Source organism: Ctenopharyngodon idella, chromosome 2 (genome assembly GCF_019924925.1).
Source record: "Ctenopharyngodon idella isolate HZGC_01 chromosome 2, HZGC01, whole genome shotgun sequence".
NCBI classification, from domain to species: domain Eukaryota; kingdom Metazoa; phylum Chordata; class Actinopteri; order Cypriniformes; family Xenocyprididae; genus Ctenopharyngodon; species Ctenopharyngodon idella.
In genome coordinates this window covers 5118232-5144315 of record NC_067221.1, presented here as the reverse complement: position 1 = coordinate 5144315, position 26084 = coordinate 5118232, and the positions used below count along the sequence as shown (strand labels likewise).

The 26084-nt window shown below is 37.9% G+C and overlaps 1 protein-coding gene and 1 long non-coding RNA gene across 3 annotated transcripts in view; one reads left to right on the top strand and one right to left on the bottom strand.

Annotated features, from left to right (window-relative positions):
- Positions 1–26084, top strand: part of LOC127502098 (uncharacterized) — a 176448-nt gene that overhangs the window by 128096 nt on the left and 22268 nt on the right. For both annotated transcript variants that reach the window (XM_051874656.1, XM_051874664.1), the window contains 2 exons: positions 6460–6641; positions 25455–25711. In XM_051874656.1, coding sequence (XP_051730616.1) covers positions 6460–6641; positions 25455–25711 — 439 coding nt within the window. The remainder of the gene's footprint in view (positions 1–6459; positions 6642–25454; positions 25712–26084) is intronic.
- LOC127502108 (uncharacterized) lies at positions 21859–23341 on the bottom strand. The gene is made up of 3 exons (XR_007926785.1): positions 22776–23341; positions 22429–22676; positions 21859–22331 (listed from the first exon to the last, which is right to left on the bottom strand). It is a non-coding gene; the product is annotated as an uncharacterized LOC127502108 (long non-coding RNA).

Here is a 26084-nt window from a genome sequence, read left to right as displayed (position 1 = left end):
GATTTCTTTTCCACAGTTTACAGCTCACCTTTTGAGAACAAACCTGTTGGATTCCACACCTATTTATCACTAATGGTTGACCGATATTTTGTCATGGCTAATAAATTTTATATTTGTGAGGCTGATTAGTGTCGGCAACTTTGAAGTTTATAGTAACTCTTTCTCGTTTTTGATCAAGTTCCAGTTATTTTCTAGAATTGAGTTTTTTTGAGTTAAATAAATATTATCTAAAATAAATATTATTTATTTTTATAAATTGGATTTTTTGTTTTTGTTTTTTTGTTTAGACTTTTTTCTTTTTTTTTGCCAATTATTGATGGAAACTATAGTTTGGGGTTGACCGATTGATCGGTTTTGCTGATTAATCGGCACCGATAATCGATCGGTTATTGGCAAAAATCCAAATCGATAGTTTTTCTGGGTTGTGTCTGCTGCTGGAGCAGCTGAGAAGGGTCCACTGTCATTATACAGTATGAGAGTGACCTCTAGAGGCGAAATAAAAACTATCACTGACGCCTCGTGGAGTTTGTTTTGACACGCGAGGGTGCGCGCTGCACAGAGCAGGACACTTCAGATGCGGATTTAAAACGGACAATGAAACGGTATGTTATACAGTACATTACCGTACGTGTTTTCATATCATTATAAAGTAATTATTTTGTTGACTAGATGCTGCATTAGTGGAGAACAGCAGTATGTTTAAGCTAGTGACATGAAAAAGCAAACTGTATTATTGATTCGTCATGCAGCCGACAGAAACATATAAATAAGAAATGCATTCGATTTCAGTTCTTTTTTATGATACATATTTTGTTATTTTGATTAGAAAAACAAGTGTTCTAAAATAGAAGCAAATAAAGCATGAGAGTATACACCGATCAGGCATAACATTATGACCACCTTCGTAATATTGTGTTGGTCCCGCTTTTGCTGCCAAAACAGCCCTGTCCCGTCGAGGCATGGACTCCTCTAGACCCCTGAAGGTGTGCTGTGGTATCTGGGACCAAGATGTTAGCAGCAGATCCTTTAAGTCCTATAAGTTGCGAGGTGGGGCCTCCATGGATCGGACTGGTTTGTTCAGCACATCTCACAGATGCTCCACTGGATTGAGATCTGGGGAATTTTGAGGCCAAGTTCACAACGCAAACTCGTTGTTGTGCTCCTCAAACCATTCCTGAACCATTTTTGCTTTGTGGCAGGGAGCATTATCCTGCTGAAAGAGCCCAGAGCCAACAGGGAATACCGTTTCCATGAAAGGGTGTACATGGTCTGCAACAATGCTTAGGTAGGTGGTACGTGTTAAAGTAACATCCACATGGATGGCAGGACCCCAGGTTTCCCAGCAGAACATCCGCTAACTCCGCCGGCTTGCCTTCTTCCTATAGTGCATCCTGGTGCCATGTGTTCCCCAGGTAAGCGACGCACACGCACCCGGCCATCCACGTGATGTACAAGAAAACGTGATTCATCAGACCAGGCCACCTTCTTCCATTGCTCAGTGGTCCAGTTCTAATGCTCACGTGTCCACTGTTGGTGCTTTCAGCGGTGGACAGGGGTCAGCATGGGCACCCTGACTGGTCTGCGGCTATGCAGCCCCATACACAACAAACTGATGCACTGTGTATTCTGACACCTTTCTATCAGAACCAGCATTAACTTCTTGAGCAATTTGAGCTACAGTAGCTCATCTGTTGGATCGGACCACACGGGCCAGCCTTCGCTCCCTACGTGCATCAATGAGCCTTGGCCGCCCATGACCCTGTCGCCGGTTCACCACTGTTCCTTCCTTGGAGCACTTTTGATAGATACTGACCACTGCAGACCGGGAACACCCCACAAGAGCTGCAGTTTTGGAGATGCTCTGACCCAGTCGTCTAGCCATCACAATTTGGTCCTTGTCAAACTCGCTCAAATCTTTACTCTTGCCCTTTTTTCCTGTTTCTAACACATCAGCTTTGAGGACAAAATGTCCACTTGCTGTCTAATATATCCACCCACTAACAGGTGCCGTGATGAAGAGATAATCAGTGTTATTCACTTCACCTGTCAGTGGTGGTCACAATGTTATGCCTGATCGGTGTGTGTGTGTGTATATATATATATATATATATATATATATATATAACTTACTATCGGCCAACCACTGTTCATCACTTCTCTTGGTCCCTCGTTCTTACTCTACGGCAGGATCCATATGGTGTAGTTCTGATATCTTCCAGCAGCGGTAAAGAGACAGGACATCTGACATGCTTTGTGACAATTCTCTCTCCACATCCTTCATTTTACACCCTGCCTCCATAAGTGCCACAGTGATGGACGTCTTAAAAGGATGCAGATTTTATTCTATCTAATTTTCAACCAGCGCTTGAGCTTTAGCCAGCTAGACACTTTTTTAATGACTCTCCCATCTCAGAGGTCTCATTTCTACGGCAACATAAAGCCTCATTCATAGATAAGACCTCTTATTTTCTCTTTTCCTTCTCTTACTCTCTCTCTTATTTTTACTTTCTTTTTGTCTCCTCACTGTTCTCTCTTTTAGCATTGCATTTCTATTCAGCTCTGTTTGTAATTGCTATATCTTTGAATCAAGCTGTTTTCCTCTCATTTACAAACAATACAATCCCTTGTATCTATTCATCCATCGAGAACTCTTTGTACCGTTTAAGTCTGTTTTTTTTTTTTTTCAAAATCCATTTTTTGCTTGCCCACATGTAGTCTTGCCCCACACTGAGTCTCACACATCTCGCTCAGTGGACCTGAGGTAATTGTCCATGTTATTTACTGAGCTGAACCTGTATTCATCCACAGACCTGCTAATTAACTCCATCTGCCTATCATTGAAAAGCTCTAAATACTCTCCTCTTAATCTCCCATTGGGCGCTGACTCATACCGGCCAATCCCTTCTCTTTCCCTGGGAAGCCCAGCCCCATTAGAGTGGCTTTTTAATGAATTATAATAAAACAAGCAGGTTCTCTCATCGCAGAGGTGAGATCGAGAGTAAAGGTGGTGCTTTGAAGTGAGTTCGAGCAGTGCTGGCTCTTCGCTTGTCCCTTCTGAACACAATTACAGTGGCCCAGTGGGGAGTGCTATATCTCTAAGTCACAGAACATTGATCTTGTCCCTTCATGCTGTTTGATTGGCTGACTAAAGCTGCTTCGGAAAAAGATGAGCATCCGTTCACTTTCCTGCTCTTCTTCTGTCCTGATTTGTGATTTAAGAGGTGACAGACAGCTGTCATTGTGTGTTGGCTTGTTTGAAGTGAGTTTGCTCAGTGTTAAGGCATGGAAAATTACAAATGATTTTGTTTCATTACCTTTTGGCAAATGGGAACTCTACAGCTCCATTTTCTCTAGACATGTAGCACCGACTTAAAAAAAAAATTGGCTTTCTACTACATCAGGGTTGCCAGGTTTTCTCAACAAAACCCGCCCAATTGGGCGCATTTCAGGAGGGGCTCCCTGGTAAAAACCGTGTTCTGGGGGGTAAAATCTGCATTTATTGCGATGTTCCCCATGTAAAATTTGCATTCCAGGGGCTAAATATCATGTTATTTGGGGTCACTTCAACCCATGGACATGAAAAACAACCTGCAGCAACAGTGTTAAAGTAGCCTAATTACGCGGGGAAACCGCAGACTTGGCAACACTGTACTACATAGACAGCCAAATTTATTAAAAGCCGTCTCGCCAGTGGTTTATGTTGCATGATTATTGTATCTACAATAGCATTTCTGTCTAAAAGGATGTGGCAGAAATCAACCATTTATATTTCAGTCCGGTCAAGTCACAAGGCTGTTCTCTGAATGATTATTCTGTGACATGACTTGCTTTTTGACATACATCTAAGAATTTATTTGTTAAATGTTTTTTTAAATTATAGTTCATGATATATAAAAATCTAATAAAATATTAAAATTAAATGTCCACCTCAACAATGCATATACACTTTGTATGAATTTTGAAAATTCTGTTGTATCTTAGAATTTCCATCCGACATTTTTAAACAATAAATAAGTTACTAAAAAGTGCATCAAAAAAGTGGATAATTTTGTATTATATACACTAAAGTTCAAAAGTTAGGGAGCAAGCGAAAAAAAAAAAAGAATAAATATATGAATATAAAATTAAATAGATAAAATGAAAAGTGACAGTAAAGTAAATGCTTTTTTTAACTTTGTATTTATCAAGGAATCCTTAAAAAAATGTTATTGTTTCCACAAAAATATTAAGCACACAACTGTTTTCCACACTGATAATAAGAAATGTTTTTTTGAGCACCAAATCAGCTTATTAAAATGATTTCTGAAGGATCATATGCAGAAAAATTAACCTTTGCCTTCCTTCGCAGGAATAAATTACATTTTAAAATATATTAAAAACAGAAAGTTTTTCCCCTCCAAACTTTTGAATGATAGTATGTGTGTCTCTCACACACACACACACACACACACACACTGAATTCATTGTGCCCAGTGGGCATCTTGTCTTTCACTTGTCTTTTAAGCACACGACCTTGAGCATTCACTTATGTGTGTGTCTGTGTTTGACTTCCTGTTGTGCCAAATCCTTAAATCCTAATGCAAACAGCTCTGCTCGATTTTGCCTCAAGTGTGCCGAATCGCAGACGACATCTTCTAAGCAGAAGTCCCTGCATTTGCTTGACAGAAGTGACAGAGCGTTTTAAAGTCCGAGCAATGACACGGTGACCCCTCTGTAGACGAATCCTCAAACACTTGTTGTACCATAGCCTTTTTCCCTATCAGCCACCTCTCCCTCATTGAAGAACAGCAGGACATCGACTACATGCCAGAAATTCAAAGCCCTTTAAATGCAGAACTGATGCACACTACTGAGGGAGTGATTTAAAGGGCTGGTGTTGTATTTCTGCACATTTAGGTGCAGTTTGTTGATATACGGAGATGTTGATTAGCTTTGACTTTCATCACAGGCTGTTGTTTTGTCGTGTCACAGATACAAGGTGTCTAATGGAGATGTACTGTGTAATGTCCCGGGATGTGACGTGTGGAACTAATGTTCACTATATATACAACTCTGATGAAGGCAGATATTTTGTTTTAGACCATCACTCTTCTTTATCCTTCCTTCCTACTTGACTTTTCCCAGTATATACTGTAAATGTCACAATATAATCCTACCATTTTTCAACATGTTCTACTTTTGTGTTTGAAATGTTGCTCGTTGTCTGCGGCAGTGTGAACTAGGTTTTCTTTTGATAAAAATATATATATTACCTGTAGTCAATTTTTGTCATGTATGTGCATATTTATTATTAATGTGGGGGGCGACGCGTCACGCAGTCACAATAGCTGTATTAAAGATGTATCACTTTTATTTTGTTTTTTCCTTTTTTTATTCAAAATATTCACAAACTTGTTAACTATAGCCTCTTAATAGTGTCCGTTTGAATTTAGCAGTGAATGTTCTGATCTTTTCGATGTTGTCATACACTTCAAAGGGTTCAAATCGATGACAGACAACTGCAGTGTGAGCTTATAATAAACAGAACATTATCGTGCGTTGGTGTAGACACTAATATAGTTATCGTTATAGTTATCTGTATAGTTATTGTACTTTGTGTGAACGGGCCTTTACTGTGACTAAAATGGAATCTAATTTTAGGTGATGAAATTAACATTTTAGTTGACAAAGTGGAAAATTTAGCCAAATATTCAAACATTTTTATATAAATTTAAACTAACCACGTAAAAACTTGAGCTCAGAAAAACAATTTTGTGTCATTTTGTGCAGATGTAGCAAGTTGTAATTTTACATTCTTTGGTTTGGGTGAGTTAATTAACCCACTCGCAAAGCACTTCCGTTTGACGGTGTTCATTCACTGTTTAGCTTCAGAAACAATCATACTGACATTTTTGCTAAAAGCATGTTTTAATTAAAATTATTGGTAACATTTTACAATAAAGTCTCTATTTGTTAACATTAATTAATGCTTTAACTAACAATGAGCAATAATTTTTTACAGCATTTATTCACCTTTGTTAATTTTAGTTAATACAAATGCTCATGTTTAGTTCACAGTGCATTAACTAATGTTAACATGCAACTTTTGATCTTAATAATGCATTAGTAATGCTTGAGATTAACATCATTTGATGTAGAAGTAATGTTCATTGTTAGTTCATGTTAACTAATGTAGTTAACCAATGTTAACAAATGTAACTGTATTGTAAAGTGTTACCAAATTAATCATCATCATGTGCATTTTTGTTATCGTTGGTGAAAAATCTTCGTTAACAACCATTTTTACAAAATCAATCAATAGCCAGAGTCGCAAGGAGAAACTCAAAAGGATAAACTCACAGTTAAATATGAGATGCTTCAATTGAAAATCAAATTGATGTGATGTATGAGGATGCTGAATGATTGATTCTCTGTTTCCATGTGTCTTGTCTTTTTGTCCAAATCTTTTCCCTCTCTCAGGTTCCTGGCTGTTCTCTGTGTCAGAGCTGGCCGTGGCAGGGGCGGAGGTGGGTCGGATCTCAGCAACAGATGCTGACTTGGGAGACAATGCCAAGCTGGAGTATACCATCCTGGATGGAGAGTCAGGGGACACCTTTAACATCACCGGAGCCAACCAAGAGGCCGTGATCATTCTGAACAAGGTGGGAAGAATGTCCACAGGACATATGGGAAAGGGAGAAAACCTTGCTGAAAAGCCCATCTGAAGCCAGCATGTATTTCCAGTTTGCTCTTTTAGGCAATATCCCAGAAAATATGTGGACAGAAACTCAGCTGCTGGCTGTCAGCTAAATATGGCTGCAATAGTGAAGGTTGTCGACCAGCGTGGTCTTTCTGTTTGAAGCAGGCTGACCAAGAAAGTCTTGCTGGCTAAGCTAGTTTAGAAGCCTGGTGGGAACGGCAGCACAATAGTGGTGACCTGCATCCAAAACACAGTGCATTCTGGTAACCATCTACATTGGGAAAGTGTGTATATGTGTGTGGGCATGGGTTCATAGAAGGTGGGAAGAGATCAGAAGACGCCTCATAGAGCAGATGATGCTCCGGTGTAGGAGAGGCAGGTTACTCATTCTGCCAGGTGTCATGAGAAAATCTGCTCCAGTGGAAGAAAAAAACTCAACAAAAGGCCAAAATGAGTGTCGGTGCTGTTTAGGCAATGTGAGTCAATGTTGAATCAGCCCCAGTCTGTGCAGCCTCTCGCATTCGTGCGTGTGCGCGAGACACGGATCAGACAGGCTGTGAGAGAAAAGAGCGTGATTTACGCTGACATGCCGTGTGGTGCATGCCACACGCCGAAGCCCCATGAGACTACACTCATCTCTGAGAGCCTGCTTTTTTTCACAGATAAAGATTCTGAGTGTCACTGTTCGCCTGAGGGTATCTTCACATCACCTGAAACTCCACAAGATGCATTAGTAAATTAAAGGAATAAGTTTGCTCAAAAATTAAAATTCTGTCATTGTTTACTCACCCTCGTGTCATTCCAGACCCATATGCTGTTATTTTTTCCCATAGAACTCAAAAGTAGAAGCTTTTCAAGAAGGTCTTGTCATATAGTGACAGCTCGTAGTCACCAGGGGCTGTCAAGCTCCAAACAGGACAAAAAAACCCAAAACAAACAAACAAACAAAAAAACACCATAAAAGTGGTCCATAGGACTCATGCATTATATTCCAAAACTATTTTAGGTTTGTGAAAAGAACAGAACAAAATTGAAGTCTTATTCATAGATAATCTTGGTGCCAGGCTCTAAATATCTGCCTGTGTTCTGGCTCAATCTGAGTTGGACTATTTATAAGAAAGCTTTCATTCCTTGTCGATACATGTCCGGTATTTCTGAATAGGCAGACACTGAGATTTAGCAGATTTGAAGCGAAAGTATTTGATGAACATATACTACATGTGTGGAGAGCATTCGCTCAATATCATTAGGCTATATATTTTTGACGTTTAGCGGCTTTTGCATCTGAACTCTTCATATGAAATTTGAAGGCAATGTCAAATCCTCCTACACTGATGTATTAACTGTTGAAACCAAACACATAATAGTCAAGTCAAGTCAAGTCACCTTTATTTATATAGTGCTTTTTACAATGTAGATTGTGTTAAAGCAGCTTTACAGTGATAACTGGTACATTATTTGGCTTCACAGCAGCTCTTAAAGAATAGTGTCAATGCAGGCAGATCAAAGCACTGTTGAATATCAAATGTCAAGTCAAGTGTCCCCAACTAAGCAAGCCAGAGGCGACAGCGGCAAGGAACCCAAACTCCATCAGGTGACATTAGGTGGTAACCACGGGTAAAACCACAGTGAGACTTGGTAACCACAGGTAACAGGTAAAACCACAGCTAAAACCATACATGGCTTCTCAGTACCACTGTCAAATGATATTATATTATAGGCCTATAAAAAACACCTAAACACAGGTAAAATACACCTTCACAAAGACATTAATTATATATTCTCCTACCCACCTAATAAATATATTGCAATATTAATGGATATAACATATAATATTAATGGATATATTCAATATAAATATTTCACATTTCCACAAATCATGGTAATTTACTACAGTTCATTCATGGTAAATGTTTGTAAGGGTGGTGATTTTGGGATTTAAAAGTCTTCTATTTAGTTTTCCTTGTTGGGAATGTTGAGGCTGTTTCATCCGATTTAAAACTAGTTTAATCATCGAGTGTCTTGTGGTTTGTAACCAAGAGGTGTGTGTTGAATTGAAATTGTTCTCACTAGATGTTGCAACGCTGTTTAATAATGGTGACCAGGAATAAAGCTTTCGTTCTGTTATCCACTGCGCCGTGCTGCGTAGTTCAAAGTAAACTATTGAAACACATGAAAACAGCGCTATTTGTTCTGTATTTGTCGTTACTGACCGAGAAACAACTTCAGATGATTCAGTGACAGAGCGGTCCGAACGAATCCAAATCGTTTCAGATAGTTACGCAAGCACGTTTGGCCAATTCACGGAAAAGAAAGAATCAAGACAAAAGAATGATTAATTCACGAATGATTGGTATCGCTGGTTCCGTCTACAGAAATACGAGACACACATAATATAAACTGCTGAAATATTTGCACGGAAAACATCTCAGGCCAGTTGGAGGAGTGTGCATGGTACGAACAGTGCATATATCTTAATTTTTGTGTGCCTTTAGAATCGACAGGGTAATTTGACATATAAAATAATCTCAACTAATCAGGTTTCTTCATGTTGCCTATTACAGTTAACGGGCTTGAAGCCCCATTTCCAAGCTTCTGTGTAGCCAGTTGATTGTGTGTTCAGATCTGGATCTGTGATCAGACACTGGGAAAAGCCAGCACAGTTTTATTGATGCCAATCCAGCTTCCTGGATTCATTTGTGTGTACATCAGAGGGACTGTACTGCGATTACGCAAGTTTGTGTGTGTGTGTGAATAATGTGAGGGGGTTTGCCACTGTGACAGTCCTGGCAGGTGTGGGGAAGTCAGTGTTAAAAAAAGCTTTGGCTGCAGGTGAGCCTGGGAGGGATTTTAGGCCAGGGATGTGTTACTGTGATAAGGGAAAACTGGAAAGGGGAAACAGACAGAAAGGAGCAGGGAGATTAAACGAGTGGCCAGAGAGAGGAGACAGTGTAGAGAGATACAGAGACGTGGAAGTAAGACATACACTAAGGCCAGACAGTGTTAAAGATAAAAAATGTAAAGTTAGCAGAAATCGAGAGAGAAAGACAGAACCCATAAGAGAACATATCATTTATATTTATAGCTGATATAGTGCATATATTTAGTGAAACGCTCCTCTAGAGTTAATTTCTCTAGTGAACTAACATGCTGTGGACACTAAATGACTTGCCTGAGGTAAATGTAATGCTACGCAAGATATTATTCTGAAGCTGTTTTATTGATGTCTTTCTGCGGTTGAAACACTGGTTGAGTGATTACACGTAAACATTTCTATGCGTAGATCATCTGTTCTTCTTCTTCTGCGGTTTTTCCTGTTGTGGCGGTTAGCAAACACTGTTGCATTACCGCACGTGCCCCTTCTGGATTGGAGTGTGGATCGCCTGTGACTGACTGTATTCGTCGTCTGACTGTATGCACCGAACCGTGACAGTTCGGGATGAATACATGTCCTGTTACACCCCTATTGTATGGACAAAAAACACTGATTCATTTCTCATTCAGTTCTGCAGAAGAAAGAAAGAGTGAGTAACTTATGACAGAATTTTAATTTCTGGGTGAAGTATTCCTGTAAGTCTTGTGAGCTTTGAAAGAGCCAACTTGGAAAAACCAAAAAAGGGAACGCTTCAGTCTTTTAATGCTTAGTGAAGGAGGAAATGAAAAGGGGGAATTATGGGTAAACAAATGAACTCCTCCCATGTCTCTCCTTGAATTCCTACTTCATCCTCCACTGCACTGATGCTTTATTCACCCAATCATATTTTCTAAAATTGCTCCCGTGTTTCAGTTCTCTCTAATATTCCTGTCAAAACCACACAGAGACGGGTCCATTGTCCATCAGGGCTCGGAATTCTGGCCAGGACTCCTGGCTGCGCTGTAGGACAAAATGATGGAAATGAAGAACACGACAAAGATGGAGAAAGAGAACAATGAGTGAGGATATGCAGGTGGGAGTATCCAAAGACAAAGACTGAAGAGGTTAAAAGGGATTTAGCCAGAGAACCCACGCGCAACTAATAGAAAACATGAAAGATACCACTCTAATAGAATTAGAATAAACAAAGCGTAAAATTAGCACTAAGCTCCCCTTTGGTTTCCGGCCCATTAAACAAAAATAAAAAAAACCTGCTGAACATTATTTGTTGTGTTTGTGTTTGTGTTTACAGGACCTGCTCTAGTTTGGCCACCTGCCTATCTCATTCAGAACAGCCGAACGTCATGCCTGCCTCTTGTTTATTTCGCTCCATATCAGAAAAACTGAAGTTAAAGATTTCTTTGAGACAGAGGGAGAGTGAGAGATAGTGAAAAGAAAAGAAAGCAGAGCAGAGAGAGGAAGAGCTCGCCCCAGGGAGGAAAGTGTTTCCAATAGGAGCAATTTCTGTCATCACAATGCCCGCCATGACCTCTCAGGAACCCACAGAGCTTAGAGCATGGTCGCTTTTTGCTTAGAGGAGACACACACAAACATACACGACACGTACATGCACACAAACTCATATAATACATCTGTTGAAAAGACAGATGACCATATACAGCTGAATGCTTAAAGGCATACTGTAGTTCAACACAAAATTAAGCTTCCGTCGTCATTTACTCACCCTCACGTTGTTCCCCTCAAACCTTTTTGACTTTCTTTTGTCCATGAAAGATGGGAAGATATTTTGATGAATGTCTAAGATGCTCTTTTTAAACCAAAATGAATAAGCAGCGGGGTTGTTGTGCTCCAAAAAAATGACAAAGAGACATAAAAGCGGTCACTGAATTCTTAAAAATCTTCTAAAGTCGTACATTAACTGTCCTAACTGAAGTTTAAATGAGAAAAGAAAAAATCAATGATGTCAAATATCATCTGGACCATTTTTATTGTACTTTTTGTCCTGATTTGGAGCTGGACAGTCCAAGTCTGCAGTCATGTTCGTATAGAAAAGAACAGCTTGGACGTCTGCAAAATATCTTAATTTGCATTCAAAAGTTACAAAGAAGAAAAGAAGTCATACGCATTTGGAAAGACATGCATATTCCATATAAAAAGCAAGATTAACCTGCTAAACCAGCATGAACTGGTCTAAGCTGATCATTTTGAGTACAAACCCTTTCTTTGTTTAACAAAATTTCCACATGACCTTTCCACCCTCTCTGTTAATATTGCCCAGAATTACAAACTGTGATGACATAAAATGGAGCACATTATAAAAATGAAAGGTACAGAAGAAAGAAGCCTCTTGCAGATAAGAGAAGAGACCTTTGATGTGCAGATAAAGAGGACAAAGCCTAAGGCTGAGTGTGTGAATGGGTCAGTCAGGGCCCTTTTTGGTAAGCTAGGTCATGCCTGCCTGTCTGAAGAGAAACTGTTTCCATGTAAAGCTGCACTGCGACCTCTCTCTCTCTCTCTCTCTCTCTCTCTCTCTCTCTTCCTCACTTATTTCATCTCTACGGTGTGCAGGCGGTGCGCTGGGTTTCTCTCTGCAGAGTTTCCCTCGCTCCCTCTCTCTCCCCTGGGGGATGTTAGTTATGTGCTGCGACCATTTCTGCACTTTAAAAACCGGGTGGAGCACTGCTTTAGAAATTCATTGATTCTCAAACAGTACAAAAACTCTTTGTCCTTGAGGGAAAAAAATGCCTTGAGCTGAGGATTAAGGAAAGGAACAAAGTGTAAATCTGTAGGTATCAGTTTTGAGGTGCGTCCACCCTATATGAGTCTGGATATGAGTTTAGTGAGCATTTAAAGGTTCAGTTCACAACTCTTTTATCATTTATTCACCTTTAAGTCGTTCCAAACCCAATTTGACTTTTTTTCTGTGGAACACAAAAGGAGAAATTTTAAATAATTTACCGGTCGATCCTTCAGCATGCAATTACAATGAATGGGAGATTTAAAGCTTGAAAAATGGCACAAATCAGCATAAAAGTATCATAAAAGTAGCCCACACCATTTGTGTGCTATATTCCAAGTCTTCTGATAGCTTTGCGTAACAAGTAGATTGACATTTAAATAATTATTCACTCCTCACTACAATCTTCCACTCTAGAGAGCTTTACCACACTGACCAGAGAATTGTACTAGTGAGCTGAACTGAGTTGGAGGTCTTCAACCCTGCTTATCGATACCCACCCTGTGTCTGAAATCGCCCCCTATAACCTTAAATAGGGCACTATTTGAGGGAACAGCCATTTTTAGTGTTGTCCGAAACCTTAGTGGACATTATCGAGAGCACTCATTCAATCCCACAATGCACCGCAATAACGAGTGTACAACTGAGAATACAGAGAATACTCAGCTCCACTGTCCATCAGAGTTTAGCTTCAACCCTAATCAAACACACCTGAAGCAGCTAATCAAGCTCTTCAGGATTGCTTGGAAATCACAAGCTGAAGCAGGTTGGATATAAACTTTGCAGGGCAGTGGTTGTCCAGAAGCAGGGTTGAAGACCTCTGAACTAGAGAATCGGTCCGATTTGTGAACGAAAAATTCAGGTCCATTTTGTGAAGTGGATCAACCGATTCACTAAAAAGATCGTATTTGGATCATATAGTCAAATCAAATATATTTGTATAGCACTTTTCACAATACACAGCTTTATAGAAAGTCATACTGTTATGTTTGAAATTCCTTAATGCTTTAACATAGAGCAGATTTAGACCAATTTATAATAATGGTATAAATTATTCTCTGAATTTATATTTAGCTGTATTGGGTTTATTTAATTGGACATACTTTTCTCATAAACTCTAATGACCATTAACCATGGTTTTGCTACAAATAAAACAAACAAAAAAACAGTTTTTTTGTAGTTAAACCACAGTAACCACAAATTAACCATGGTTTTTGCTACAAATAAAAAACAAAAACATGGTTTTTGTAGTTAAGCCATGGTAACCACAAATTAACCATGGTTTTGCTACACTAACCATAGTTTAACCGTGGTGTTTGTAGTAAAACTGTGGCTATACAAATGGTAATCAATCTGCCAAAAAAACATGGTTACTACACTTTTAGTATAATAAAACCATGGTTAATTTTTATAAGGGGTATTTCTGTTAATGACTACAATTTCAGTCTGTTTCTGAAAAAAAAAAATGGCTTCAGAAGAGTTGGAATAAGTTTTTTTTTGGTCATTTTGGAGCTTAACAGACCCTGTTCACATTCACCAAAATCACATTAGCAGTGCCCAACTGGCACATTCTTCGGAAGAAAGTAAGTCAGCTTGGAACGACATGCGGGTGAGCAAATGATGACAGAATTGTAATCTTTGTGTGAACTATTCGTTTAACACTTTGTCCTCACGCTGGCATTACGCAGCATTATTCACTGTTCTTAGACTAATCAACACAAAGTGAATTTTCAGAGGCATAATTATCCAGACAGAACGGCGCGTGTGTGTTTGTGTGGGCTGGTGGGTGGCATGCTGCTCTGATTAAGCGTATGCAGATTGCTGGAAGTCTGTGTTTATGCATTTGAGTTTGTGTGTCTGTGTATGTGAGAGAGCAGCATTACACAGGGCTATAATGGAAGAGGTCTGTGTACATTTGAATATTTAATATGCCGGCAATAGATCCACATCTGTGATCTCTTGTGGCAGTGTTGTACAACCTGTCCTTAAAGTGACTAATGCTAAAGTAACATTAAACACCTTTTTGTAACTGTATCGCTACAGGCTGATACAGCTTTCCAACAGTGCCACCTAGTGGTGCAACATGATTTGAGGGGTTTGAGCAGAGTGATTGACATTTTCTTGCAATTGCAAATGAATAGGAAGCTGTGATGCTATGAATTAAACATAGGTCCGTGGACATGGATTTCCTGTTTATTTGCGATGCAGAATATAAGATTGCAGGTTCGAATCTTGCATTATATTTACATTCATGAATTTGACAACTTATGCAGTGCATGCATCACTTAGGTTATATTATATTTGGATGCGTGTTCCCTGAGAGTCAAACTCATGACCTTGGTGGTGTTAGTGTCGTCTGTTTTAGAAACATCTGGAGATGCTGTAAATCTGTATATTCCCATATATTCTCTCTTTAACCGTGGAGCTAATCCACGGTCATCAACCTGTGGTGCTGGCTGGATTATCTGTGTTTGTTTTCTCTCTGAGAGAAGAGATTGTGTTAATCTTCTCTGAGAGAGAGAGAGAAAAGGAGATTGTGATTGAGGGTGCGAAGAAGGACTGTGGGAAAAGGAGACAGAATTATAGTGAGAAGGAAAAGAATCGGAGAGATGGAATTTTTTCCAAAGGTGGAATTTTGAATAAAACCTGGTTTTTGGACTCAGAGATGTGGGCTTGTAAGGTTTAAGAGCGTAAGAAATGAAGGAGAGAGAGAGCGAGCAAAGGGAAGCAGTACGTTGTTAGAATGTAGTGTGTGAATTGCTTCAAAGGATAATCTGGGCTTAACGTCCCAGAGTCGTTTTAAAACACAAGGGAGAGGGAGAGAGCAGCTGTGATTCAGGTGTCAGGGAGACAACCTGATTCAAGACTGCCTGACACCTTTGAATGCGTTGACGTGCGCACATACACATACACGAGGACAAGCATTTCAAGCACAGAGACAACATGTGTGTGCACAGAAAGAGAAACAGGGAGAAATCAGGAATTCACAAAGAGAATGAATCGAAATACCCACACACACACACACACACACATATATGTGCAGTGGCGTTCTGCCAATATGGGGGTTACACCATGAGATATGGCTTCACCCACAAGTAGTGACAAGTAGTGGGTGAAATGGTGTGGAGACAGTGTTTTTGAGCAATTTAGCCCTCTCGTCAATAGTATTGGCTGTATTTAGCCTTTTTTCTATTGGTGATTTCATTTACTATTTTGTGTTTTATTTATTTATTTATATATAATTAATTACGTTGAGTTGTAGTGCTGTCGGTATGAGAAAGGTGCATTATAAATAAAATGTATTATTATTATTGTTGTTGATGTTTTTTTGGTTATGAGAGGTGCATTTTAAATAATATTTATTATTATTATTATCCCTCGTGAAATATTTGATGCAGTAGGTTTGCACTGGTGGTTTAAATATAAAATTAATTTTATTCTATTTACACTCAGGTTTACTTAGTCATAGTATATTGTTCCTATATACGCCAGTGCATACATTACCATTTAAAAGTTTGTGGTCAGGAAGATTTTTTTTCTTTTACTCAGTAAGGATGCATTAAAGGGTTAGTTCACCCAAAAATTAAATTCCTGTCATTAATTACTCACCCTCATGTCGTTTCCGTAAGATCTTCATTCATCTTCAGAACACAAGTTAAGATATTTTTGATGAAATCTGAGAGGTATATGACACCTCCACAGACAGCAATATAATCACCACTTTCAAGGTCCAGACGTGACTACAGTGGTTCAACCTTAACTGCGTACAAGAATGACACAGAAGATACTGTTGAATAAAGTTGTTATTTTTGTTTTGTTTTTGCGCACAAAAAGTATTCTTGTCACTTCATTACATTAAGGTTGAACCACTATAGTCACATCAACTGTTTTAACGATGTCTTTAGCACCTTTCTGGACCTTGAAAGTGTTGATTATATTGCTGTCTATGGACGAGTCAATTACCTCTCAGATTTCATCAAAAATATCTTAATTTGTGTTCTGAAGATGAATGAAGATCTTACGGAAACGACATGAGGGTGAGTAATTAATGACAGAAATTTCATTTTTGGGTGAACTAACCCTTTAAATTGATCTTATGCTGCAACAACTAATCGATAATGAAAATCATCGACAACTAATGTCATTATCGATTAATCACGTCTCATACACTGAAAACTGCCGCCAGTCGCGTCAAATTACAGCACTGAATAACACATTTTTATGAACAAAATGCATCTAAAATTAGTGGAGGAAACGCAAAGGTACGTGATCCAAACGACCCAAAACATGACAACACTTTATTTTAAGCTTCAAGCTAAAGCATTAGCATGTTTAACATGGCTTGCCCTGTCAGGCGCTTTGACTTATGCGTGTGCTGTTTAATATGTGATATCTTTCATCTTACGGTTATATCCTTACCTGTAAGTGCTACAATATTCACGCGAGTATTTCTATTTTGCGTGAAGGCTCGTCCTGACAGTCTGAGTTAGTCCGGCGCGCGCATGCGCGTCAAACAGACGGGGAGACAATTAAAATTCAGTGCAAAAATATTCATTCTGCTGAAATATCTGTTGTTGGATGTTAAATTTATGTTTAAAAGTCAACATGTAATTCAAATATTTTATGAGAGTGGTAACTGTAAAGGCATAACAGCATTTAATTGAATATAAATATTAGACGTTTCGTACAGTTACAGGATAAAGAAATAACAATATAACAGGTTACTGTGTCCACAGTGAATGTTTGTGTTCCTCTTATCTGTTAACACTGAGCTTGTGTTTTTGTTTTTCCTTTATTATCTTCATTTTTAATGTAGGGATTTAAACTGTCCTTTTGCTTTAAAACTCTTTTGCATATAGCATAGATATAGATATGTTCACTAGCACAACAAATCAGCATATTTCTTAAGGATCATGTGACACTGAAGACTGGAGTAATGATGCTGAAAATTCAGCTTTGACATCAGAGGAATAAATCACATTTTATTTGACGTTATTACTGTTTTTACTGTATTTTTTATCAAATAAATGCAGCTTTGGTGAGCAGAAATCTCATTTCAGATCTCTCCAAAGATCAAATGCTTGAAAAGTTATATGATCTGCCATATGGCATTTATGAATATAGTGTAATGTACTATAGCTGAATAGTGGACCATATAGAGAGCCTAATTAATTTCTCATAATTACTATTCCACTGGAGAGCCGTTGAAAAGAAAAACTGGAAAGTGGAACAAGAGAGTGAGGAGGAGATTCAACTAAACTTTGGATAAAAGCATCTAATAAATATCTAATTATAGTCCCACAGCTAGACCAGCCTAAAACCAGCATAAACCAGCCTGTGAATTCACTTCAGTCCGGTCTTTTCAGCCAGGTTTATTATAAACAGGCGTGAATGAGAGACTAGTGTGTATTCTAGATGTCAGTATCAGACTGGGAGGGGCGTAGAGCGAGTGATGGGAGAGGAGAGAGAGTGATTGAGTATGTGAGAGAGGAAGGGATGGGGTGATGAGTGTGTGCTCACAGTGTAAGTGACATCTCTCCTCCTCAGACAGATTGTCTCTCTCGGCCTCTAATGGGATCCTGTTAGGAACCTTTTCTCTCCATTTATCCTTCCTCCTTTCTTTTGGCTTGACTCCCTTTTTTTTGGGTCTCTTTCTCACCTTCATTTCTGTTCTTTTCATGTCCCTGTTGTGTTTATATTTCAATACCGGTGTCCTTCAACTGTCCCCTGAGTAATTTTTAATCTTTCTTTCTTGGTGCAGGTTATAGATTCGTAGCAGAGTGTGTAATGGTGTATGTGAGTGTATACTGTACATAAAAGAAGTCTTGTTATGCTCACCAAGACTGAATTTATTTGATTTAAAAAAACAGTGAAGACAGACACATTATTACGCTTTAAAATAACTGTTTTCTGTTTTAATATATGTTAAAATGTAATTTATTCTTGTGATCAAAGCTGAATTTCTGTCACATGATCCTTCAGAAATCATTCTGATATGCTGATTTGCTCCTCAAGAAACATTTCTTATTATCAATGTTGAAAAAATTGTGCTGCTTAATATTTTTGTAATTTTTTGTGATTTTTTTCCCCCCACCTTGTGGTGTTCCTTCAAAAATGACCGGCCTACAAAAAATTGCTTATAAATCTCTCATTATGCTATATTATCACAAAATATTGGATTCAATCTTTTTATCAACTTGTTTTCTTTCAATTAACACAGTAAATCTCTTTTTATGCTATAAAATAGCTTATAAATCTCTCTTTATGTTATAAAATAGCTTATAAATCTCTCTTTATGCTATAAAATACAGGTGCTGGTCATATAATTAGAATATCATCAAAAAGTTGATTTATTTCACTAATTCCATTCAAAAAGTGAAACTTGTATATTATATTCATTCATTACACACAGACTGATATATTTCAAATGTTTATTTCTTTTAATTTTGATGATTATAACTGACAACTAATGTAAATCCCAAATTCAGTATCTCAGAAAATTAGAATATTACTTAAGACAATACAAAGAAAGGATTTTTAGAAATCTTGGCCAACTGAAAAGTATGAACATGAAAAGTATGAGCATGTACAGCACTCAATACTTAGTTGGGGCTCCTTTTGCCTGAATTACTGCAGCAATGCGGCGTGGCATGGAGTCGATCAGTCTGTGGCACTGCTCAGTTGTTATAAGAGCCCAGGTTGCTCTGATAGTGGCCTTCAGCTCTTCTGCATTGTTGGGTCTGGCATATCGCATCTTCCTCTTCACAATACCCCATAGATTTTCTATGGGGTTAAGGTCAGGCGAGTTTGCTGGCCAATTAAGAACAGGGATACCATAGTCCTTAAACCAGGTACTGGTAGCTTTGGCACTGTGTGCAGGTGCCAAGTCCTGTTGGAAAATGAAATCTGCATCTCCATAAAGTTGGTCAGCAGCAGGAAGCATGAAGTGATCTAAAACTTCCTGGTATACGGCTGCGTTGACCTTGGACCTCAGAAAACACAGTGGACCAACACCAGCAGATGACATGGCACCCCAAACCATCACTGACTGTGGAAACTTTACACTGGACCTCAAGTAACGTGGATTGTGTGCCTCTCCTCTCTTCCTCCAGACTCTGGGACCCTGATTTCCAAAGGAAATGCAAAATTTACTTTCATCAGAGAACATAACTTTGGACCACTCAGCAGCAGTTCAGTCCTTTTTGTCTTGAGCCCAGGCGAGACGCTTCTGACGCTGTCTGTTGTTCAAGAGTGGCCTGACACAAGGAATGCGACAGCTGAAACCCATGTCTTGCACACGTCTGTGCGTAGTGGTTCTTGAAGCACTGACTCCAGCTGCAGTCCACTCTTTGTGAATCTCCCCCACATTTTTGAATGGGTTTTGTTTCAAAATCCTCTCCAGGGTGCGGTTATCCCTATTGCTTGTACACTTTTTTTCTACCACATCTTTTCCTTCCCTTCGCCTCTCTATTAATGTGCTTGGACACAGAGCTCTGTGAACAGCCAGCCTCTTTTGCAATGACCTTTTGTGTCTTGCCCTCCTTGTGCAAGGTGTCAATGGTCGTCTTTTGGACAACTGTCAAGTCAGCAGTCTTCCCCATGATTGTGTAGCCTACAGAACTAGACTGAGAGACCATTTAAAGGCCTTTGCAGGTGTTTTGAGTTAATTAGCTGATTAGAGTGTGGCACCAGGTGTCTTCAATATTGAACCTTTTCACAATATTCTAATTTTCTGAGATACTGAATTTGGGATTTTCCTTAGTTGTCAGTTATAATGATCAAAATTAAAAGAAATAAACATTTGAAATATATCAGTCTGTGTGTAATGAATGAATATAATATACAAGTTTCACATTTTGAATGGAATTAGTGAAATAAATCAACTTTTTGATGATATTCTAATTATATGACCAGCACCTGTAGCTTATAAATCTCTCTTTATGCTAAGTTATAGATTTATAGTTGTGACGATCATAGATTCATAGTGTGATAAACAGTGCAATATCTATTTCCATATTTTGTTGAATATTGACAAATTTATCCACAAATAATGCTTTTTTCACTCAAAAGCTGAGGTGCTAACCTGTGCTAATAGAAAAAAAACAAGTTGACAGAAAGACTGAATCCAATATTTGGTGATAATATAGTGATTTACAAGCAATTTTTAAAAGGCTGGTCATTTTTGACCGGGAACACACGAGGTGTTACAGGGTTTTCAACACGGCACAAGGGTTAATGCTATGGCATACCATGATATTTCAGACAGTTTTGTGCATCCAACTTTGTTGCAAAAGTTTGGGGAGAGTCACAAAGCCACACTCTTTTGTTCCACAATGACAATGCCACTGTGCACAAAGTGTATAAAGAAGGATTTTCTGTGTCTGGTTTGGATGAACCTGACTGACTTGCACAAAGGCCAGACCTGAACCCAACTGAACACCTTTGAGATGAATTGAAACACAGACTGTGTGCCAGACCTCATAGCCCAACATCAGCCTGACCTTACTGACAATGGGAGCAAACCTCTGTAGCCATGGTACTGTACACTGTACATCTAGTGAAAATCCTTCGCAGAAGCTGTTTTAACAGAAAAGTGAGAGATTAATGCCTATACGAGTATTAATTATTAATCCTATAAATCCTACTGTATTTGATTTTCCTATTTCCAAATACGAATCCTATTCATATTCATAGACATGATCAAAACTTTGCTGAAAATCCTGTTGCACATAATCTACTACATGTCTTCTGCCATCTGATTGATAGTTTTAGTTTTTTTTTTTTTTTTACAAGTAAATTCCTTTTAGTATAATTCTAAAAATGTCCACATTCAGGTCGTGGTACATGTGTCTTTCTGCTGTGAAATATTTATTTCAAGTAAATGTAGAGATTGGAAAAGTGTAGCGCCAGATGCAAGTCCAAATAAAATTAATACATAAACTTCTAGCGGTGTGTAGATCCAAGAATAGCTCAAAGATCAAAAAATAAAATGGGCCGAAAAAGCTCACATGAATTTACTGTCCAGAAGCCACAAATAAAGTGCAAGGTGCACAAAACTTTTTCGGGTTCAACCCTTCATCAGTGCCATGTGTTTCCAAGCATACATCTGTGCTCATTTACAAGCTTATTACCGTAATCATTATAATAGACACTGATTATACCACCATATACGTAAATATATACAATAATACATAAACATTATAACTGTACCTGTAGGATCTGTATAATCTATGCAAAGCTTTAAAAAAGCCTACCACAAATATCCACATAATTCTCATAATTGAATCTCACAAAGATACCATGCAACATGAATACAAATGTCACATGATTGGAAATTGAAATATATCACATTACACATTTTCACAATTACATAATTTTACAATACATCTTTATCACTATATGAATCAACAAATGTAAGTTATTAAAAAAAGTAAAAGTATACATTAACTTCTTCATTCATGCACATTTTCCAAGTAAATGTATGAATAATTTTTATATAGCAACTTAGGTTTACTTGATTATCAGTACATTTTTTTAGACAAATCATGTTAAAATGCGAGCGTCAACTATGATACATCAGGCTTTTTATGAATGTTTTTTTGTACATCTCTCAATTATCATTGTATTATCATGGCTTCCAACTACAGAACTTTGATCATAAAATTAGGCGTATTATTGGGATTTTTTTTTTTTTTTATTAACTTATTTTTTTATTCTTTATGTATATATTTTTATAAACTTGTTCCATTTAAAAAGACTATTATTTCGTATGTCAGGCTTTACAGGGTAAAAGGGCCATTTATTCACCTAATGCTGGGTAAAAAAATGACTTCTGGGTTATTTGGCCACATGCAGGCATCAACCTGATATGGAAAGTTTTTAATTTTAAATAATAAAAATGCACTCTAAAATCTCTGAAAAATTCATATACAACATTTTTTATTCAATGGCAAACCAGTCTTTTACAATCATAAAACACTCAAAAACATTTAGTAACGTTTTAGGATGTGACAGGAGCAGCAAGAGCAGCCAGTGGGAATCTGTGGGAAGAAAACTGCTATCAATAGGCTGTTCCAGTTCATTAAATGCCAATCTTATATATTCATTTTTGAAAAGTTACATCAAAAACAGCTTTACCGTGTGCCATCTTGTCTGTCAGACATTTAAGTTTCAACCGGTCAAATGCATAGCGCGACCACAGCTACGATGCTAGCGCACTAGATCAAATTAGTCCACAACATCTTTGTTACACATGATAGCGTTGTCACGTCGTGTTTCAGCCCTGGCCGTGAAACTTCCATGGTGGCACCGACACATCATTCGCTTTGAGTGTAGATCCGGTGCACGCTGCGTTTGTAGAAGGCTAATGTCCAAGCAGACGTTAGCTGTGGCATACATGTAAACAAAAAAGGCAAAATGTGAGACTACAGACGTTTTCCTCTTTGTACAGCAATAATTTGATAGGAATACAATGTGATGCAAACCTTAATTTCATTCACGAATTTCCCCTCAAGAAGTTTTCTCTCAGAACAGAACACAAAATGGCCGTTGACAAATCCAGTTTTAACCGGTTTGGCACAGACTACCCAAAATTGCTGGGTAGGAATGTGAGGGGGTTCATCGTTTGTATTGACAGTAATATAAAAACTACCCAGCACCTGTGTAAAAATATTAAAAAATAACCCAATAAAATGACCCAGCAGGCTGAACCCAGCATTTGTGTTAAAAAAAAAAAAACCCAGCATTTCTTAGATTGATGCCAATTCTTTGTTTACTTCAGAAATCTCCTGTTGAGGTAATTATCACCTCTATGAATGACTTCTTGAGTTCTCTTGGCCATAAACCAAGACCATTTGCTGTAGTTTTGGGACCCAGGCCAAGATACCAAGTAATGAGTCCCAGACCATGTTTATGAAAGTCCTCAAGATCAAGAGTCCAGCTCTGGTGAGAAGGAAAGAGGCAGAGATTTGTAGTGTCCATAGTGACCTGATGCCCTTCAGTCAGCTCAATTTAATTCAGCTCTTTTCATTCTGTCCTTCAGCCTGTCAGAGGAAACCGAGGCCAAACACATTGTGTGCCCCACTGACTTCTTCCAACCTCAACTTTGTCTTGCTCTAGAGAGTGGGAAAGTGTGTATGAACGTGTGTGTGTGTGTGTGTAGTAGTAGTAGTAGTATAGCGAGGAGCAGATGAATGGAGAACATTTATGACAAAAGTAACTGTCATAATGAGCCAGTCATTTCTGACTTCCTTCAGCCCATGTCCAGCTACTCTTGCCAAAACTAGCCCATTACCCGTTCCTGGTGTGCCAGCTTCCCACACAACCCTCCCGGTGCCAGATCCAGATTCAGATCCCATGACTCGTCACAATACAATAAATGCTGGACCTTGCTGCTGCATTAGCATGGCCAACCTCATCAAAGAGCATGATTGAATTTCAGGAGACTGTGATAATAAACCCAGTAATTAAAGTCTGTCAAATGATGCTGTTCTTGAAATACCATACAGTGGCTTGAGTTTAAAAGCAAAGTCATTGTGGGTAGAGGAGGAGTATGACGTTGACATGCCCCGCTCATGGATTATTGTAGGAAGTAACTCGACAACACTTATCTTGAGGTGGAGACAGCTTCATTGATTAAAGTCAGAGCGATCTACTTTTATTTACTGCTCATTCCAAGTTTAAATTGGATGTCAAAGATCCACCGCCACCACATTTTCAACAGCATTGTATTTTTTAGGCTCACCCAGTGAACTGGCTTGTTTATTATTTACTATCACATCAGCAACTGTAATTTAATAGCCTTTTCAGGTCATGCAATTGCTCTCATAGAAACATATATTACGAACACAAGCTACAACATCATCAAAAGCATATCAATTTGAATAGGTATTATCCTAGCAGATGGGTTTCTTTCTTCACTCTGAAAACAGTCTGTCATGTCATTAAAGTTCAGTTCTCACATTTTATTGCCATTTAAAGGGTTAGTTCCACTTTGACACTTCAAAAAGTTCATAAAGAGATTGTGAAACTAATCCATATGAATTGAGTGGTTTATGTGATCACTTTATATGATGAACAGATTGAATTTAAGCTTTTATTCACACATAAAAGCCTAAATTAAATCTGTTCACCATATAAAGCGATCAAGTCTCTTCAGAAAATTTGGACTAAACCGCTCAATTCATATGGATTAGTTTTACGATCTCTTTATGAAGTTTTTGAAGCGTCAAAGTGGAAATTTTTGGTTGAGCTATCCCTTTAAGAAAGTGAATTGATTTTCTTTTATATTTTCCTGCACATAGATTATGTTGGTTGAGGTTTTAACATTAATTTTGTTTAGTTTGAGTAAGCAAATCTAAATATAATAATTTAAACTTTCTGGCTTACAGTATCCATCTATTTTTCCTTCATACTAAACAGCATTATTGATAAATTATTAAAAAAATAATATATGAATCAATTATATTTATTGTGAGAATTATTTCTGTGTATTAATACACATTAATAATTACTATATATTGTTTGAAATTGCTCTGTTATTGGCATAAAATATGAATTTTATTTGTGCCAATTATTGTTAATATTTATTAATAAACATGATTCATTATTAATGATTTCATATATATATATAGTTTATACATTATTATATTATATTATATTATAAAACTAATAAAACTAATAAAAATTAAATACAGTTCTAGTAAATGTGCCCTGTTTCAGTGTTATTTTAGTATTATTTCTTAATATTTTTAATATTTTTTTTTTCAGGTTTCATTTTGATTTTATGTTTTAGTAATTATGTTACAGTATTTGCATTTGTTTTTTTAATATTTGTATTTAGCTTTTTTATTTCAGTTTTAATAATTTGAGTACATCAACATTTCTAATTTCTAACTTTCTAACTTTTTCTATCTAATATTTATATTTTATTTCAATTAACAGAAATTGTAATAGTTTTATTTAACAATAACAACACTGCTGTTTCTGCAGTTCACCAGGGCCCTCTACTGGTTTGAGCAGATGCCCAGTAGACCCGTTTAATGATCCATCAGTAATTAGTCAGAGTGTGCTATGTTGAGCTGTGGCGCTCATGTGGGCAGTATGAGCAATGCAGTCTTGTCATTAGGTTTATGTTCATATCGATGTTTCTGTTTGATCTACAGGCGGTGGACTATGAGAGCCGTAGCTCCTACTCTTTCTCAGTGGAGGTGCTGAATCCCATCGTGGACCCTCGATTCCTGCGGCGTGGGCCCTTCAAAGACCGCGCCTCGATCAGAGTGGCTGTGCTGGATGCAGATGAGCCCCCTCGCTTCTCACGGGCACGGTACCGAATGGATGTGTCTGAGAACTGCCCACCGGCGTGCACAGTGGGGCGGATCAGTGCCGTGGACCCAGATACAGGGCTCACAAACAACATCAGGTACACTGTAAACAGTTGTTTATTTATTATTGGAGTACATTTGACAAGAAATACTATTTCAGTTATTCAACCTCAAAATGTAATGTTTAATTCAGTGTTACTTGCCAGAATTTACTAGCAATTTCTGAGAGAAAATTGTTTCTACACCAAATTATTTTCAGTGAACAGCAGTGGTTCTTAACATTTTTGACTACAAGACCCCCTGTTGTCCACAAAATTATTCAAAGGCCCAATAACTTTGCCAATTGTTCATCATTTTCTGGATTTTAAGGATTTTTAAAAATATTTTTACTCACCATTTCTTTCCGAAATATTTTAGATTTTGGCATAATAAAAAAAATGTATATTCATTATAAAATTGCCCACAGAGTTT